Source organism: Suricata suricatta, chromosome 10 (assembly GCF_006229205.1).
Source record: "Suricata suricatta isolate VVHF042 chromosome 10, meerkat_22Aug2017_6uvM2_HiC, whole genome shotgun sequence".
Classification (NCBI taxonomy): domain Eukaryota; kingdom Metazoa; phylum Chordata; class Mammalia; order Carnivora; family Herpestidae; genus Suricata; species Suricata suricatta.
The window spans coordinates 10574342-10593672 of record NC_043709.1 but is presented as its reverse complement, the minus strand read 5'-3'; the positions used below and the strand labels follow the sequence as shown (position 1 = coordinate 10593672).

At 54.6% G+C, this 19331-nt stretch overlaps 1 protein-coding gene across 8 annotated transcripts; it reads right to left on the bottom strand.

The window, feature by feature from the left end:
* Positions 1-85: 85 nt before the first annotated feature.
* Positions 86-18568, bottom strand: IFT27 (intraflagellar transport 27). 8 transcript variants are annotated; one of them, XM_029955052.1, is made up of 9 exons: positions 18509-18568; positions 18108-18208; positions 11820-11971; positions 11264-11323; positions 9922-9981; positions 7947-8064; positions 6960-7069; positions 6571-6724; positions 5422-5590 (listed from the first exon to the last, which is right to left on the bottom strand). In XM_029955052.1, exons 1-8 carry the CDS (start codon positions 18523-18525, stop codon positions 6587-6589), a joined length of 756 nt encoding a protein of 251 aa, XP_029810912.1. In that variant the 5' UTR covers positions 18526-18568; the 3' UTR covers positions 5422-5590; positions 6571-6586. The 8 variants fall into 8 exon arrangements, with proteins under 8 accessions (XP_029810913.1, XP_029810917.1, XP_029810916.1 ...); XM_029955053.1 differs by lacking the exons at positions 5422-5590; positions 6571-6724 and adding an exon at positions 86-284; XM_029955057.1 differs by lacking the exons at positions 5422-5590; positions 6571-6724 and adding an exon at positions 86-284 and having other exon boundaries at positions 11820-11899; positions 18509-18565.
* Positions 18569-19331: the final 763 nt, after the last annotated feature.

The window sequence follows — 19331 nt, the reverse complement described above, 5'->3', positions numbered from 1 at the left end:
CGCCCCTCCCCAGGCTGCCTGGGGACCCAGCAGCTAAAGACCATGAAGGAACTGTGGCTGCCCTGGCCAAGAACAAATGAGCGGCTGCTTCTGCATCTTATTTTATTTAAAGCCATCGTGAGGTTCTGGACCTCATCCCCGAGGAGGGGCCCCGGCGCCTGGTGAGGCGCAGCCCACCCGGCGCCTCACAGCAGCGCGTGGAACACCTCCACCTTCTCGCGGTACAGGTGGTGGAACTGCTTGGCCAGGCAGTGGAAGGGGGCTTCGTAGTTCTCCATCTCCTTCTGCAGAGACAAGTTGAAGAAGCCGGGGCTGTTACAAGATCATCGAGACTGGGGGCCGGCACTCACTCGCTCCGGCACTCACTCGCTCCGACCTCACATTGCTGCCTGTCCCCTCAAAGACACAGAGACGTCGGATGGTTAAGGTAACGTGCCAAAAGCCACACACCCGTCAGCGGTGAAGCTTGGTCTGCACCTAGATGTGTCTAGAGCCTGTACTTATGGCCACGCTCACCACGTGTGTGATGGGAGGAGATTGGAATGACTCTCCCTTCCTTGGGTTTGACTGGGGCACCAAAGGCCAAAGCAACGTAACGGCAAGGACGCCCAGTCACCTCGAGTCAGGCAAGGCTGTGGCACTGACCCCTGGGGTACCTCTCCCTCACCCCGAGCCCAGCGGGAGGCTCCCAGAGAGAGCCTGAGGCCTCGGGGCTCAGGCCAGTGCTGGACCCAGGCCTTGGGAGCATCAAGATCTGCCCGGGGCTGACTGCTTTGACGGCCCAGCTGGGAGATGGTCGCAGCAGCCCTGCCCTGGACCAGCGGCAGCCCAGCGGGGAGCCAGCCTGGCATGGCCTTGAAGTGACCCCCCCACCCCCCAGGGACACGCTCCAGGAGGGCAATGGCCCCAACAAGAACAGAGGGCCAGGGAGCCAGGGAGAGCAGGCGGGGCGAGGAGGGGTCGCCTGGGATCTGCGGGGGAGGGGCTCTGCCAGCGGGGTGCCCGCCTGTGACCCCCAGCAAGCCCAGAGGGGCCGCAGCAGGTCCCGGCAGGGCCGCCTCTCCCGCAAGCAGCAAGTGCAGGTGCAGGACCTCCGCCCACCGGCCTGGCTTCCCGTGTGGCAGGAGGTGAGGACGCTAAGTCATTAGGGGCCTTCGGTCACCCAGCACTGTGCGTGCTCATCACTGAAACGAGTGTTTTGTGACTAAGGGTGCCCAGAGGACTTTTTGTTCTCGGAGAGATGAGAAAAGTTCCAGAAGTGGCCCTCGGTTTTCTCTCCAGGAAGTGGGGGAGGAGAGCCGGCTCTCCAGGGGGAGCACGGAGGAGCTCTGGGGGGAAGAGCAGGGCAGCTGCTCCACCAAGCTATTGCTCTCTCACTCTGTGTGCCCGTGGGTGTCTTTCACTTACTGATTTTATTTTTTTTCAAAATAAGTGGCCAGAAGGAAGAGCCGGCTCCTTCTGCGGCAGAAGCTTAAGCTGTGGACACAAGGGAACTGGTTTTCACACAATCTTGGGCAAATGGCCCAGGTGCAGGCTTGACAAGAGGCAATGATATGTCCCCAACGAAAGGGAAGGATTTCCAAACTGAAGAACGTTCGGGAGTCATCGGGCCCACTGCCCTCGTCTTGCAGGGGTGCGGTCTGCGGCCCACGGGTGTGGTGGCGGAGCCGGTGCGTGCAGAGCCGGGCTGAGGATTTGAACTCTCCAACTTTCTGCTCCACCAGCTGGGGTGACAGATCTCACGAAGTATGTCACCTGGGATTTCTAGCAAGGGACATCCCAAGGGGAAGGAGACAGGCTGGTCAGGAGCAGACATGGGGTGGGGGCACTAAGCCCGCCACCGTCAGGGACCAGCAGCCTCCAGTTGGACAGGAGAGAAGGAACTCAGTCACACCTGCAAGGCACAGAGCACAGCGCCCTGGGCAGCACCAACGTCAAACAGTAAAATGTTGCACTGGCTGAAAGCATAGTTAGGTAACAAGTGGCGAGAGAATGAGGCCGAAGCAGGACTCACACAGGGATTTCCAAATGAATTTAAAAAACCTGGGGGACAACGCAACATAAAGAGTGGAGGAATACAGGGAGAGGAGCCTCGGTCTGTACCAGGGAGCACTCCTGAAGTCAGGATGTAAGCAGAACCGTTTTCCGATTGCATCAGGAGGGTGCGCCAAGGACAGGAATCCTGGAATCCTTCTGTTAACTAATCAACGTCACTGGCATACCACACAGGACATCCGCTTCGTGTGAAAGATCCTTAGGACAGGCTCTCAGACCAGTGCTCAATCTGGCCTGCAGTTTGGCCCCTGAGAGTCCCAAAGTTGGTTCTGTCCTTCTAGAAGGTTCTCAAGCTAGATGGGCCTGCATTCTAGTCCTGGTTTGACTGCTCATATGCTGGGAGAGCTCCACGGCCTTTCAGAGTCTGTGTGGCATCTGTGAGACGGGAAGCAGTGACCCTCTGCTAGGACTTCTAGAAGTTTCCGCGGATAATGTGTGCCAACACCGAGCCCCTGGCAGGCACTTGACAAACGTCAGTTCCCTCCCCCACCTTCCCGCAAGAGAAGCCCTCCTCAGGAAGGAGGGGAACCTTCGTGAACTTGCTTTGCGTTTCATACTGTCCTACGCTGCTGGACACTTTATATTTTTATATTTTAACTTGCTTAAAATAATGCTTCTTAATTTTCTGGTTAAAAATGTCTAATCTTGAGGGGTGTCAGAAAGTCTAGAAGGAATCACGAAAGACCCCAAATGGCCAAAGCAATCCTAGGATTGAACAACAAAGTTGGAGGTGTCAAAGTGTCCTGATTTCAAACTACATTATAAAGCCACAGTAATCAAAACGGTATGGTCTTGCCATAAAAACAGACACAAGGACCCACGGGACAGAATCGAGATCCCACAGACAAACCCCTGCACACACGGGCAACATATTTGACAAGGGAGCCAAGAGTATTCGATGGAGAAAGATGGTCTCTGTGATAAATGATGCTGGGAAAACCAGATATTCACATGCAAGAGAACGAAACTTTTACACCGTTCACAGAAAGTAACTCAGAATGGATTCAGGGCTTGAACTTAAGACATAAAACCATAAAAATCATAGAAGAAAACATTGGGAAAAGGCTCTTGGACATGGAACTTGGCAATGATTTTATGGATATAGGGGCAAACCACACGCCACAGAAGCAAAAATCAATAAATGGGACTACATCAAACTAAAAAGCTTCTGCCCAGCCAAAGAAACAACAAAACGGAAGGGTAGGGGCATCCGACTTCGGCTCAGGTCATGATCTCACGGTTCGTGGGTTCGAGCCCCACGTTGGGTTCTGTACTGACAGCTCAGAGCCTGGAGCCTGCTTCGGATTCTGTGTCTCCCTCTCTCCCTGCCCCTCCCCTGCTCGTGCTGTCTTTCTGTGTCTCAAAAATAAATAAACACTAAAACAAAACAAAAACAACGAAAGGGCAACCTATGGCATGGGAGAAAATATTTGCAAACCTCACATCTGATAAGGGGTTAATACCCAAAATGTATAAGGAACTTGGATGACTCAATAGGAATAACATAAATGATCTAACTTAAAAAATGGGGAGAGGAGCTAACAGACGTTTTTCCACAAAGTATACTCAAGTCGCCAACCAGTACATGAAGGCGTGCTAGACACCACTCACCCGCAGGGAAATGCAAATCAAAACCACGATCAGATATCACCTCACACCTCTTGGGATGCTGTTACCCGAAAGATAAGAGATGGCAGGTGCCACTGAGGACAAGGACGTGGAGAGAAAGGACCCCGTTGCACTGCTGGTAGGAATGCAAACTGGTGCAGCCACTCTGGAAAAGGTGCGAAGGTTCCGCAAATTGTTGAACACAAAACTACCCGATGACCCAACAATCCCGCCTCTGCGTAAATACCCAAAGGCAATGAAATCACTACCTCGAAGAGACGTCTGCACCCTCATGCTCGCTGCGCACCATCCATAACAGCCCAGGTACGGAAACAACTCAAGCGCCCACCAACAGATGAAATAAAGGCACCGTGGTCTGGGTATGTGCATGATGGAATATTAGCCACGAAGGGGCAGGAAATCCTGTTCTCTGGGAGGACGTGGCTGAACCTTGAGGGCATGATGCTAAGTGAAAGGAGGCAGACAGAGAAAGACAGACACTGCACCTTCTCGCTTACACTCGGAATCTAAAGAAACTGAAGTCATGGAAGCACAAAGTAGATGGGAGAGGGGGGTTGCCAGGGGCGGTGGGGGAAACGGGTGAAGGTGGATTGAAGGCGCCAAGTTCCAGTTCTAAGATGAGTAAGTTCTGGGGCGCCTGGGTGGCTCAGTTGGCTAAGCATTCAGCTCTCGGCTCCCGCTCAGGTCGTGATCTCACGGTTTGTGGGTTCGAGCCCCGCGTCGGGCTCTGCGCTGTTGGCGTGGAACCTGCTTATGACTCTCTCTCTCTCTTTGCTCCCCCTCCACTGGCGCTTTCTCTGTCTCTCACAAAATAAAATAAACTTAAAAAAAAAAGAGATGGGTAAGTTCTGCAGACGGAATGAGAAACGAAGAAAGAGTCAGGCCACCTCGGGGGTCCCTCCTTTGGGCCTGCAGGACGTCGCTGCCGCGTGAGGTAAGGAGGGCGGAGACGGGCTCTAGCTGCCAGGGCTCGGCCGCGTCTCAAGCAGCACCGGCTTGTATTTCCTTTTTAATTACAGCTTTCGTAGCTGAGCTGCGTGGTACTTCTGCTGGCATCAGCTCGGGGGACTAGTTAACTCACACAGTTAATGCCAAGTGCTTAGCTGTGGCCTCCTCAAGTATAATTTATACCCACACGATCAGAGAGCGAAGCAACACACACCTACACAGAGTTTAAACCCACAGCCCAGTGGTCTGGGACGGCTGTCATGTTGGGGGGGGCTGTTAAGGCTTGAGCCCCACCAAGAGTTCGGGGACCATGGGGTACTCGGGTGGGGAGGCCATTTCACAAGTGTGGATGGGGGCAGACGGAATACTCAGACGCTGGAAACATGCTCATCGCCCAAACACTCCTACATCAAGCAAATTTCAAGAACCACTGGCTCAGCTGGGATCACGTGACATTTGGCATCCCGTCCTACACAGATCGCAAGACATCACCCGTTTATCAAGTTAAAAGTCCCTAGAAGTGTTTGCTCGGGGCGCCTGGGAGGCTCAGGTGGTTAAGCATCTGAGTCTCAGCTTCAGCTCAGGTCGCGATCTCACAGTTTTGCAAGTTTGGGTCCCATGTTGGGCTCTGTACTGACCATGCAGAGCCTGCTTGGGGTTCTCTCTCTCCCCACCTCTCTCTCCCCACCCCTGCTTGCGCGGTCTCTGTTTCTCTCAAAAGAAATAAACTAAAAAGAAAAAGAAAAAAAAAGTTTGTTCGTTTTGCAGAACATTCACAGGACAAGTTCCTCGTAATCCAAGGTTTTAATGTATGGCTTGATGTGGGGGGCACAGCGTACCCCTTGGCTCAAGGGTGTGCAGCACAAAAGATGAGACACCCCCTATAACTAAAAAGCCCACACGTTTGAGTTTCATTCATCGGGTCAGAAGGCAAGAGGCACATTTATCTTTGTAGAATCTAGGAATACAACAATTTGAGGTAACATCAGTCTACAGAAGACCACTAGGGACAAGAGTTCCGTGTAAAAAAGCGAGCGCTTACTGAGTGTATGCTACGTAACTGGGCCAGTGTTTTCGTATTCCCCATCTGACTTGACTCTCCTGTTTGTCACTTAACGAGGAATATATTTTATTATCCCCATTTTACAGGCGAGGAGCCTGAGGCACCAACAAATGAACGAACGAGCCCAGGGGCCTGCGGATGCACACCATTTGCCTTTACCTGCCACACTTTCCAAGGAAGCAGGCTGATGGGGGGCGGGGTGGGGGGGTGTAAAAGGTTCACATCCGCACGGCAACTCAACAGCAGCATTTGCCAAGGTTTGTAACCGCGACAGCAAAAGTGCCCATAGCCTCCAGGCTAGGAATGAACTTGCCCGCTGACTCCTGTGGGGGCCAGAGAACCAGGCCCTGGACGCACAAGGCCGGGAATGAGGCCCAAGGGACAACCGTGCGGGGCCTGGCGAGTCTCCCGACAGCCGTGCAGAGGGGCACCGCAGCCACCGCCGGGGTCCCTGCTGCCTCTGAAATGGATGTCCCTGGGCCATTCCTGCAAGGGCAAGCTGTCACTGCACCCCCTTCCATAAAGTCTCACTGGTGCAGCCCGGGTCTCATGCCTGAGCCCTGGCTGCTGGGAGGCTGGGACTTCAAAAGTCTCCAATAGAGGAAGGGGGTCCCCCAGCGCCGAGGATGCTGGCAGGTCCCTCAGGCAGCTGTCCCGTTTCACAAGGGCTCCTGCTGACTCCAGAAGAATCCTTTGTGGCCTGGAGTCCCCCCTGTGGCTGCGGCAAGGTGGGATGGGGAGACGTGGCTCGTAGCCCCGGCCGAACGCTTTCCCCGTCTCGTGACCTTGGGCAAGTCCCTTCACCTCCTCGGCTCGGGAGTGAGGATAACGGGACCAGCTCCCAGGCCCACGGTCCCACGAGGACCATGAAATACCGTCTGGGCAGCACTGTCATCTGTACCGTCTCACGCAAATGCCAAGGGTCGCTGCGATCGAACCCAATGCACTTGGGTTTCTTATTAATTGAGATATAACTGATTTCCAGGGCCGACCGGTCTGCTTTACTACAGCGCACGCGCGGCTCTGGCCCTGTTGAGAAAAGATCCTGTACTAGGAATGGGACCATCAGTTCCAAATCAGAACCTGCACAGGGCGGAGAATGGACTCGACCGCCTGTGAGGTCATGTGGGAAGCCGCCCTCCCCCCCCCCCCCCCCCCCCCCCCCCCCCCCCCCCCCCCCCCCCCCCCCCCCCCCCCCCCCCGCCTCCCCCGCCCCGGCAGAGGCCCACTCCAGACTTGGCCATGGAGCAGCGGGGGTACTTACCACGGAGGTTTCAAAACATTCCAGGCCTTGGCCCAGGGCCCACGCTCGGGCCTGCGCCGAGTCCACCACCCGTCTGCCGGCCAGGTCTGTCTTGTTCCCCACTAGCACACCTGCTCGAAAGAAACAACTGAACCATCACACTGAACTGTGGCAGCCCAGGGAGGGGGGCAGCCAGAGAGATAAAAGAGCAAAGCACACAAATTTTGAGGGGTATAAAGCATTGGGAGAGGCTGCCTGATTGGAGGTGGTGGGCACAGGGAGAAAGACTTCAGGCCGGCCCCTGAGGGCTGCAGGAGTGGGGGGGAGGGGTCGCTTTTCACACACAGCTTTTGCTCAGCCCTTTTTCTAGACTTCCTGCAGACCTGTCTGCCTCGTCTCCTTAAGGTTGCAAGGCGAGGGCCAAATTTATGTGAGCGTTTGTGATCATTACTAGCACACAGAGCAAACGTTAACAATGGTCATTAATACTAATCTAAGGACTGGGCTCCGAGTCAGGGACTCAGAGGTAATTTAGTTCTGTTCCCAGCTGCATCAGCTGCAACTAATTCTGAGCCCGTCTCTGGAGATCGCTTTCGCTGGTCTCTAATGAGGGGAATTTGTTGATCTCACATAGGGATGAAAAATAAACTGATTTAAAGCATTCAGAAGTGACAATAGGACTTGAATGTTTACTTGCACCCCACATACAGGAGAAAATGAGGGATTCATCCCCAGGGCCAGCTCTCAGAAATAAAAACTCATTCATGTCACTGCGCCTTCCCCATATCAAGTCTCCTCTCTCACCTTGCAAACCAGGTGGGGGGAAGGGGGAGGGAGGGCGTCATCTGCCCATTTTACAGACTCGCGGAGGTGAGGGGTGACTCTGCTAAGAGGCAGAGCCACTGTACGATCCAGACCACCATACTCGAAGCCAGGGGCAGCAGCCACCTCTGCAATGACCTTGCACTCAGGAACCTAAGGGGACAGAGGTGCTGCTCAAAAACCTACCTGGGAGGGAGGTGCCTGAGGCCTGGGACCGGGCCTTCTCCAGCCACTTGCCACAGTTGGCGAAAGACTGCTCGTTGGTCACGTCATAGACGAGGCACAAGACGTTGGGACTCTCCCACTGTGCGGGACGGACGGAATGAGCGCGTGTCAGTAGCGGTGAAAGCGATTTCCAGGCAGGGAGAAGATCTGGGGGTGGGGGGGACCTCTAATAGGGATGACAGTCAGGAAACTGAGCCAACCCGCAGGAGCTGAGTGGAAGAAAACAATTCACCCAAAGGAACGAATGGAGGGCAGGGGCTCACGTCTGTGCCAGGCTGCCTGCTGGGCACGTTCTGCACATGGTTGAGAAGCCTCCTGACCCTGCGGGGCCGGCCTCAGTATCCCTACTGCCTTGCCAAAGACACTAGGCTCAGAGAGGGGAACAGACTTGCCCAGATCAGACATGCTTTAGAGACTGGGGTAGGGCTAAGGCATTTTTCTGCCCAGAAATGCTTCTGCCCAGAAATGCTTCATTCATTCTTTGTCTCCTTCACCTGCTCTCATGCAAGTTATGTTTTCCTGCTTTGCAGGCCTCATAGGCATCCTTTCTTCCATTAGCCAGCCATGGGAAGCTCGTTCACCTGCACCTTCTTAATAAGGGCTGGCTTTTCAAAATGCAAGGGGCACTTTCTGCTTCTCCTGCAGCGCGTCACCCTAATCCAAATCAGACCAACAACAAGACAGGGCTCCCTGTCCCAATTAAGAACCAGCGCCGTGCCCTCGAGGCCTGTGGCCCTCAGGGGCTGCTCAGAGTCCTGGGATGTCCTGCGGCCTGGCATGAGGGCACAGGGCAGCCCCGAGTGCCCAGGCTGTGATCCCCGTCCTGGTGCATGAATCGCTCGCCGTGCCCCAGTCTCTGGAGACCCCTGTCCTGCACCGTTAGAGCCTGGTTATTTCTGGTGTGTCAGTAACCCCCACGGGGTGGGGAAGAATCCTTTCCCCCTCCAGGTGTCCTCAGAAGGCCAGCCCAGGACTGGCTCTCGAGGGCTCACTCCATCCAAAGGCTGCGCTGCCACTTTGACGGAGCTGATGGGCCCCTCATGCTTTCGCCCTGCAGACAGACTCCGGGACTCATGCTCCATCTCCCCTTTGGTGCACGTGGGAGACACCTCCTTCTTCTAGGCCTCAGTGGGGCGACCCGGGATGGGCCTGGGAGGGAGCCCTGAGTCAGGGCATGAGCCGGTCGGTACCCGGTGGCCCTGACTTGCCCAGACACACCTTCCCTTCTGCCCTGCAGGCCAGCACCTGGGGGCGAGGCCGTGCACCCAGCAGGCACACTGCAAACACCAGGGATTGATGCATGAAGCCAAGCTCATGAGAAATGACAATCACGAGATCTCTGTCTTTTAGACAACAAAAAAGGGGCGGAACATGATTTCTATTAAAATGTGGCTGTTCTTGGAAAGGCAGGGGAGGGCTAGGGAGGGCTCACGCCTTCTAATCAGCTCACTGGCCCAGATTAGCAGAACTGTTACCTTGGAAGGTATAGCAAGTGGGATCCTGGAGGATGGCTGGGTGGGCACGACAAGAGCAGGGTGGCAGCAGGCACAGGGCCCAGAGCCAACCTCGGACACTGGGCCCTGGGACCAGGCCGGGAAGGTGAGCCTCTTGCTGCAAGGAGAAGGGAATATTTGCTCCCGGTGGAGGGGGGGGCTGTTAAAGAAGGGGGGCCGGGAGTGCTGTGGGGACTGAGTCACACGGCTCCAGCACATTCTGAACCTGGCCACTCCAGCACTGGGGGAGGGGGAGTCACATGCATGAGCCCAGAAGCCGCACATCCCAAGGCTGGGCGGGGGATGGCCCTTAAAGAACTCTGCCTGGGTAGCTTCTCTGGGCAGCCAGGTCGGGGTGACGTTGCTAGAAAGCAGCAAAGGGGTATACTTTGGGTGGAAGGTGGCAGCAGTGGTGGTAAGGGAAGAGATCACATGCTACTTGCCAATTTATCCAGCATTTCTGAAAACAGCTCCTTGCCGGCAGAGTCAAAAATGAAGAGTTCCTAGAAACCAAGAAAGGCAAGTCCCAGGAAAGGAAGTCTGCATGTAGTAGGGAACTCACTGGCCACAAGTCCCCGAGACGACACTCAGCTCCCTGCAGACCCGGCTTCGTGGGGATGCACACCCCTTTCCACGGCGCCTGTGTCTCTTCCCCAGGGCGCGAGGAGGAGGATGGGGAAAGGAAAGACCTGGAGGGCCCGGGAGAGGCAGTGTAGCTAGCACTTTCTGCGCAGCACAGCTCACCTCTCCTGACCCCGAGTGCAAAAATACCAGGAACGGGCTGACCTCCGCCTGGCAGAACAGAAGGCTAAACAGGCTGACAAGCGCTCTGGTTTCCAAAAGGTCACGCTGCACTTTGTTAACCGAATTGATTTTCAGATCTTAAACCAATTCCTCTTTAAAGCAGGTCATCGAGTAGGCCCGGAGAAGGCGGGTAAATTAGGACAGCCTGCCGTCGGTCCCGGATGGGGGGACTCAGACAGAAGACATGCAGGAGGAGCCTTCCTGCCCTGGACCAAACCTCAGCCAGCCCGTGCCAGAGCCCCTCCCCGATGCTGCTGGGGCTCTGGGAGGTCTCCCCCTGTGGCTCCCGCGGGCACCGATGCCCTGTCCCCTCTCCCCCAGCTTCTGACCCCGGCACGCGCTGACCTTCAGCATTGTACCCCTTCTCACTGCCCTGGGGGTGCCTGAAGTTGTGTTTTCTCATGGATCTCTTTAAGAAGGTGGTGATGCTTTTTTTTTCTTAATTTTTGTTAACGTTTATATTTGAGAGAGATAGAGAGACTAAGCAGCAGCAGGGGAGGGGCAGAGAGAGAGGGAGACACAGATTCTGAAGCAGGCTCCAGGCTCCCAGCTGTCAGCACAGAGCCCATTGCGGGGCCCGAACCCGCAAACCGTGAGATCATGACCTGAGCGGAAGTCAGATGCTTAACCGCCTAAGCCACCCAGGTGCCCCGCGGAAGGCACTGATTCTTGAACCTTCCCTCCAGGGAAGTACGGACAAACATAATGCCTCACGATTCAGTTTCCAGGGCTGCGGAGTCCCATAGAGGGACCCGGGTTAAGGACCCTGATGTATAGTAAGTTCTGTGAGGGCAGGGCCCGTACCCCAGTCTCCCCACTTCCCCTTCTGCATCCTATATCAGTGACTCTTCCCAAGTGCTCAGACAAGCCAAGGCCAAGGCCAAGTACAGGATCCCTCTCAGGGAGGAAAACAGTGAGCACAGGGACTCTGGGCCCAGCTGGAGGAGGCCTGAGCTGTCTCGGGTCAAGGGCACTACTTACCACGCTGTCCCCCGTGTCGGGGACTGGCACCGTCTTCACCACCAAATCCACCCCTGTCGTCTGCCGAGGAAAACCAAGAATATGCGCGTCAGAGGCTCCCAAGAGGCGTGTTACAGACGAGATGAACATTTGATGCCCAGGAGGCAGAAGTGCCGTGTTCTGGATTCACTGGAGCGGAAGTCAGATGGGACCAACGGGGCTCATCCCACTCCCTGCTCACAAGGAGGGTATATGGCCCCCAAGCCGCCCACTGGCTGGTCTGCACCACAGGCGGCCTCACGCCCTGTGGCTTGTGGAAAAGTGATCTCCACTTACTTTGAGAGAAACAGAGACAACGCAAGCGGGGGAGGGGCAGAGAGCGAGAAAGAGAGTGAGAAAATCCCACGCAGGGTCCACACCGTCAGCACAGAGCCCGATGTGGGGCTCGAACTCACAGAATCGTGAGCTCATGACTTGAGTTGAAATCAAGAGGTGGGCGCTCAGCCAACTGGGCCACCCAGGCGCCCCCGATCATTTCTCTTCAAGCCTCATCCAGCCTGCAACTCCCCTGTCTCACCAGGGTGTAGTTCTTCTGGAAATGGGCCCCGTCGCTGCGGAAGATCTGCGCCAGGGCAGTCTTGCCCACTGCCGGGTCTCCTGTGAGGTCGGAGTAGAAGAAAGGCATCATTTCCGTCCTGCTCTGACTTGAGAATCCCAAGCTCCGGAATGCTGGTTAGGAACCAGAAACTTCAATGAGTTGTCAGGGAAAATAAATGTACTTGACTCTCACGGGGACTTGGGAGGTGGCTGGTAGCGCCACAGGGTCCAGGACACCAATCTTCAAAGCCCGGTTGCATTTCTTCAAGGGTAATCCTTTCATCCCAAAGAACTGACCCAGAAGGTAACAGCTTAAGGAGGGCTTCAGAGCGCTAGAAACAGAACTGACACACTCTTCCAGTGCACACACCCCATGGGGAAAAACTGTCACTTTCAAACTTGAATGTACTTTGAAGTCTTGAAGGTAAAGGGCTCAGTCTCATAGGCTCACCTGCCTAGTGGAACCAATTTGAGTTCAGAGCTCCCACACTTAGGACCCTGCATGCTTCTTTGGGCGGGGGGGAGTGGTGGTGGGAGTTGGAAGGGGTTCCGCATTTACAGGAAGCACGGAGTCAGCTGCTGCATCCGCCAACCTGAAATCCATTCCCAAGTGACACATTCCATTCCCGCCTTGGGGGGCCTGAGGCCACTCTGGATCCATCTATCCCGGGGCCTCTCCATGTCCATCTACAACAGCCACCATTTCCTCCAAGCTCGCTTCCCACCCTCCCCCTGCCTTTATCTTCCTTGGTGGGTCAACAGTCCCATACATTGGTATCCAAACTAAAGGTGTGTGGCATAGTTTCAGCCTGAGATCTGGACCTTTTGCAAGATGATGGGAAGCAATTGAATCAGGAGGCTCTCCCCCATGCCCCAAGGAGGCTGCAAGCTCTCCATGCCCACCCTTAATTCCCCTGTCACCCCCCCCCCCTGCTCTGCCTCCGGCGATGCCAGCCTGTTCTCATCTGCGAGGTCCTCTGGGCCACGAGGGTTACAGATTCTCCTTCCATCACCCGGGGCCCCGGCTCCTCCACGAAACCACCCCTATGCTCACATCCCTGTGACTTGTGCCCTGTGGTGTGAGCACCTCACCTCCGCTGTTTTACGGTCAGCTTCCGTGTGTGCCTCTTGACTTCTGCACAGCCTGATGCTCTGTTCACTGTACAGTTTTGACTTCTCCCACCTATAATTTTCTCTTGCGAGGCAATGACTTGCCTACTGGTGGCGTTTCACCTCCTGTGCACTCGTCCAGGGCTGAGTGCATCTCAGAAGGGAGCCATTCCCATGGCCCTGTTCCCTCCTTCCCGGTCCCCGCCCCCTACTGTGACCACTGTCAACCTCATCTGACAGATGAAGATTCCAAGGCTCCAAGGAAGCTGGGAAACCGGCACAGGATTCCTATAGCCCACTCTCTCTGCCGGACCCCACTCCTCTCCTGGAGCTCAGGAACACTCCTGATCCATTTCTAACACTGCCCCTGTGGGCCTCCGTTGACGAAGGCTTGCCTGACGTGAGGGGCGACCACAGGCTGCATGGTGGCCAGGTACCCAGCCATCTCCAAACAGAGCACACCACTTCCCCTCTGGCACTCTGGTTGTCTCCACCCGCCCGACTCCCAATTTTGCTTCTGAATCCAGTTGGAAATTGGCTCTTCCTGCTCGTGAAATCCCCCACACATTTGTTCTAGTTAATTTCATAAATCTTCCTTCCGACTGTCAGTCAGAGTCACCCACACTATGGGAAACCTCGAGTGCTGGCTGAGGAGAGATCAGGCACAAGGAAGGGAAGTAACTGATAAACGCATTTGCAGAGCAACACGGTGACAAGTGCAAAGGCAAACAGCGCAAGCTGAGAACCAAAGCGTCTGAGGGCGCGTCGAGGAAAGAAATGAATGAGCGGTTTTGGCAGCAGCAACGCAGGCTTCCCGGGGCGGGGGGGGGGGGCGGGGGTTGGCTGAGCCACAGGACGGCAGAGTGGGACACCGCTTGACAGAGAGGGTGACGCTGGCAAAGGCACCATGCAAGGTCATTCCCAAGTCCAAGGGCTTTTTCTCAGCTCTCACACTTCTTGGTCTCTGAAGGATGAGTCAGCCCGAAGCAGCTCCCTCCCTCCAGGGCCCCGTGGCCCCAGGGTCCTCACACCGGCCTGGTTCTCCTGCCTCTGAACGTGGGCACTCCTGTGGGTCTCTCCTTGGTCGTCTGCTCCCAGCAGTCTGTCCCATTTCCTCTCTTTCCCCTGCCGCTTCTCTCTCCCTCACTTGGTCTCTAGCTCCAACAACCTGTGGATGTTTCCACTGGAATGTTGGGCCTTCAGCCAATCTATTTGTTGACAGCCAGGCTCGTGTCACACAGCCAGGTCCCAAGGGGTCTTGCTCACCTAACTCATTCCTGCCCACGTGACCATTTGCTCACGCCTCCCAGCTGTACCCGGTCACCTGTGATTGCCATCTCTTTCTCGCTCCTAATGTCCTCTGCTGGATCCCAAGCCCGCATTGCCTTGGTCACCCCTGCTGACAGCGCACTAGTTATCTTGGACCTCAGCCTGGGCTCTGTGTCCCACCTCGTGAGGTGGGGGCTGGGACTCTGCAAGCAGGTGTCTCCTTTGCCAGGGGCTTCCTGTCCAGCTCTGCCAGTGCACGTTCTAGAGAAAGACTGGTGAGGGAGGGGTGGGGGTGGACTTGCCCCTTTCCCATGTGCCTGCTGTCTCTCTTAGCAGTACGCCGGCAATGGCCTTCACTCCGCCAGTAGGTAGTTACGTCCCTCCAGGTTATTACCGGACCCTCCTTATTACTCCTGCTCAGAGATGCCAGCACTGGGGGGCAGTGCCCTCTTCTCAGAGATCTGCATCTCGGCTCCCCAGGGCGTTCCTGAGCTTCTGACAATCGGTCTGCTTCTCTGCTACCCCAGCCTTGGGGCGGGTGCCTTCCTGCAGCTGCTCTTGGTGCTGCCTTCTTGTCCCTTCATCGTTCCAGACCCCTGTCTGATTGAGACCCTGCAGGAAACCCTCACTGCTGCAATACCCACCGTCAGTTTTGCTTTTTGTCTCAGACCCCAGCCCCTCAGGATGGTCTGGAATGGCTTTGGGCATGTCTTGCCCTGAACACTGGGCCAACCTCCCTGCCAGTGGGAGACAGGTCCTAGCGGTCTGTGGCACAGGAGGCATCGCGTGCTGGTGACTCAATTCTTGGGGTGCCACCCCAGCAGAGCAGCGCCCCCTCCTCTTCAGGGGTCTGGACCCCAGCTCTGTGGGGCTCTTCCTCAGGCCTCTGACAACCCAGCCTCTATCTACCCCCACTGTGTCATCTCAATGTTCTCTTCTTTCCAGTTCTCTGACCCCCACCAAACCAGTTCCATATATTGAAAACGCTTCATGTCTTTTCTGTTTTCTTGACCGGTCTTGCCCAAAGCTCTCCCCACCTGGCCTGCTCTGCTTTTCATTTTCCTCTCTGCCCACCCACCCTGTCAACCCTAACAGATGGAACTTTCTAGGACAGTGTGGCATCCTGTCATGCTTTCACACAAAACCCACCAATGATTCCTTCTACTGTGTACCCCTCTCCATGGTCAACCCCGAATCCACCTCCCACCTGCTCTCTGACTACCCCTTATGCCAAATCTGGGCTCTCTTGATCTTGGAGAATCCCTCCAAGGTAACCTTCCAGGACTCCCTGTCCAAGTCCGAATTCTCTGCCAGACGAGGTTCAAAACAGTGTCCTTCTGCCACAGCCTCTGAAGGTCATCTCTCCCTCTTGACCTCATCTGTGGGGCTCACTGCTGGTAGCACGAGACGTCAGAGCCACCTTCTGGTGAGGCACTATTACAGTCCCCACCCAAGTACTCAGGACACACACCGCAGCTCCACCCCTTGCTAGCTGTGTGACCTTGGGTCAGCCATCTCTCTGGGCCTCAGTTGCTGTTTCTGCAAAATGGCAAGAAGAGTACCTATCTCGTAGAATTGTTATGAGGATTCAATGAGCTAATACGGGTAGTGCTTGACGTCTATTAAGTAACTTTAAGTGATTTTTGGGTCAATAAAACAGATGTGTGTCAAGGGCTGTAACGTCTCCTCATCTGAGCCAGAAGAGCTAGCAGCTGTGCTTTGAGGGATTTCTCTGGAATCTGGAACACACACGGCACTCTATTTGTGTTTGCTTGATTATAAAGTTTTCGGCACACCTCAGTGCTCGGTGAGTGCAGGCGCCGTTTACCTGCGTTCCCACTGTACCTTACATGATGACTCATGCGTAAGTGCTCAATAAATATCTGTTGAATGAATAAAAGTGCTTGCATGTCAAATATCAGGTCCCTCAATGACTAGTTATGAGAGAGAGAGGGAAAAAAAAGGTAAACTGCATTTAAATAGTAGGCCTGGGAGGGGAGAGGAAAAATAAAACCAGTGAGGGGGGTGTATGTGGTGGGGGCAGTGTAGAGAAGGAGAATTTGGTGCGTGGGGGATGAGGGGGGCCTGATTCGCTATGCTGCTGTCTTTTGGTTCCTGGAAACTTCCAAGAGGAAATGCCTTGAGGCCCTGAAAGGAGGCTGGCATTGAAGATGAGATTGGAGTTTAAGAATCACTCAGGCAGCGGCTGAAATCAGGTGAAACGCTACCCGAGGGGCTGAGTGTAAAGAGGGGCAAAGAGTCTAGAATTGAGGCTTGAAGACGGTAGCCCTGGAAATTAGATCGCCGGGGTCTGGAGGCCAGCTCTACTGTATCCAGCTGTGTGACCCAGGGCAAGTGTCTTAGCCTCTCTGGGCCTCAGATGCCCTGTCTGTAAATGAGGATGACAAGCATACTGATCCCACAGGGTTCTTGTGAGGACTCAGTGAGATCCCTGTGTGAAGGGTTCAGGTACAGTGTTGGCACACAGAAGGTGCTCAGTATGTTAGTCCCACGACAGAAGTTGAATTAAAACAGAAAGAAGAGAAACGACAGTCAGAGAAGCCCATTTAAAAAACTATACGTCAGGAAATAAACACGTTCTTACCTTACCTGCACGGAAACTCAGGCTTAGAGAGATGCCGTGCCCAAGATGACACAGCCCTTCAAAGGGACAGCCAGAACTACTTTTGTGACACAATACTGCCTCCCCTGGCATTCTGGAAACTAGAGACCTCTCTGGAGAACCATGAAATTTTTGCTCCAGTAGGATCTGAGTTACTATTGTCAGGCATCTTTCTGTGTGACCCTTTTCTTTTCTAATTAGAAAAGCCATTAAAAACATCACCAATTTCAGTCTGGAAGAAAGGAATCAAAAGAGGATGGTTTTTTCTCCTTTATACCATTTCTTACCATTTCTTTCCTGAGCTGGTCAGGGAACCCTGGAGAGACCTCAGAGTTCAATGGTAACATAAGTGAAGAGTTTTGCAGCTGGGCAGGTTTGGAGGTCTGAAATCCTACCCATGACTTTCCTTCATGAGGGGGTGACCCTGGGCAAGAGACTTGACCTCTCGGTGCCTCAGTAAGATCAGAACAATACAGCACCTACCCCACTGTGCCAAGGGGAGGAGGCTGAACAAAGCACAAATGTCTGGCATTCCCTAGGGACTCAGTAAAGCACATGTATGTTTGACACCCCAGGTGAAAATCCAGGCAAATATTTTCCTAAATGTGCAGACATACAAAGGAAACAATACAAATATGGATGCTGCATTGTCATTCATCCACAAACAGTTACTGAGTGCCTCCTGGTTTCCAGATATTGTTCCGGATGCTCAGGATGCTTGGGACGTATGAGTCACCAAAGCAAAGATTCCTGCCTTTGGGGGATTCAACATTTATGACCCCCTGAGTGTAGAGCAGCATGGGAAGTCTGGCTCTTAAAGACAACACACATGGCCCTTTTGCACACTCTGGTCTACTGTACATTACAGTTTGCTATCCGTGCTATCAGAGGGGGTGGGGTCAGGAAAAAAAAAATCCCACAACTACTGACTACCTAAAGTCTAACATTGGGATACAGCCCATGGTTTGGATGAAGACTTATGGTGTGCTTAGCCTAATTTTTTTTTAAATGAGTCTACTCCTCCTGCATATAGCTTAAACTGGCGAAGTAGGTCTCAGGTTATGACATGGAACAGGATATCTGCTGGAGCTACAAATGTGCTCTGGAAGATCATTCTTTCACCCCTAACAGAATTTACTCTAACAGTAATTGCGTTAACTCGCCTTTGGAAAAGAGAAAGGGAAAGAGGGTAGGCAATTTACGTGAACGAAAACTCTCAATAACTTACGAAGTCTCTGGACTCTGGAGACCAAATTTCCAACTCACCTGCCAGGATGCATTTGGCCGCCAGCTTCACCATGGTAACCAACCACCTCCGCGGAACAGAGAGGGTAAGAGCGGCTGCTAGAGGCGTTGAGGGGGCCTGTCTGGGAAGGGACGTGGGGACGGCAGACACTCAAGGGGCCTGGGGCCGCGGTGGGGACAGGGACAATGGGGCCTGGACCCTCTGGGCTGAGGGCGGCTATAATAGGGCGAGAGGGGCGGGGCGGGGCGGAGGCGCAGAGGAGCGCCAGATGGGGCCGGCTCCAAGCCTCCGGAGGCAGCCTGGAAGGTGCGAGCGTGGCGACGCGGCTCCCGTTCCCAGCCTAGCCCCTGGCAACGGAGATCGGGAAGCGTAAGGGGCAGGTATCCGACCCCAGACCCAACACGGCACCAGACGCGCTCACCGGGCAACCGAGACCATCCTGCCCCGCCTCCGCCTCCTCCTCCTCCTCGCTGACTCTCCATTGGCTGCCGCCAAAGCTCCCACCCCTAAGGCTCTCGAAGGCCAATGGGAGGATTGGGCGGGGCTCATAGCTATCCTCGGCCAGACAATTCTTAGTGGTGTCTGCCCTTCATGCTTACCTCGCTTGATGATGGCTACTGGAGATGTCAATCATTTCCACCTCCCGCCCCCGCGCCGCCGGAAAGTTCAGGGAAATGAAACTCCAACCTCCTCCAGCGAGAAGCTGTGAAAAGAGAAGCTTTTTGATTGGCCAGAGGCTGGCTTGGACCATCCAAGGGAGGAAGGGGGGATTCGTCTCTCCCCCTGCCCTTCGGAAGTGAGTTCGCCCAGGAGGCGCGTCTGGCGCGCGGGAGTTTGCAGCGGCGCTTGCGCAGTAGCGAGGCCGCCGCTGCCCGAGCGTATCTGTGAGCGGGTTTAGTTTTGTCGGGGTTCTTGTGATTCCAGTTCGCAGGCTCCTGGGAGCAAGACTCTGTCGTGCATCAAGAAATCCGATTCTTGCCCCACATCCCGCAGGGAAGTCTTATTTATTTTATTTTATTTTTATTTTTTAAAATAGTTTCTTGTCAAATTGGTTTCCATATAACACCCAGTGCTCTTCCCAAGTGCCCTCCTCCATCACCACCACCTCCCTTCCCCCTCCCCCTTATTTTTAAAGCCCAACGACATTATGCGCTGCCAAATCTACAATGTAAAAGTATTTCTAGAGATGTCTGTGCAAAAGAAGGGGAGAAAAAGTAAACCTTGACCAGGGGGAGGGGTTGGAC

Excerpts from the sequence above, each read along its gene's own strand:
- IFT27 (XM_029955052.1), bottom strand. Across the intron at positions 11,972-18,107 it reads GGCCAAATGCATCCTGGCAG|CATTCCGGAGCTTGGGATTC; the intron begins GTGAGTTGGAAA and ends GTTCCTAACCAG. Across the intron at positions 11,324-11,819 it reads TCCAGAAGAACTACACCCTG|ACGACAGGGGTGGATTTGGT; the intron begins GTGAGACAGGGG and ends TTTCCTCGGCAG.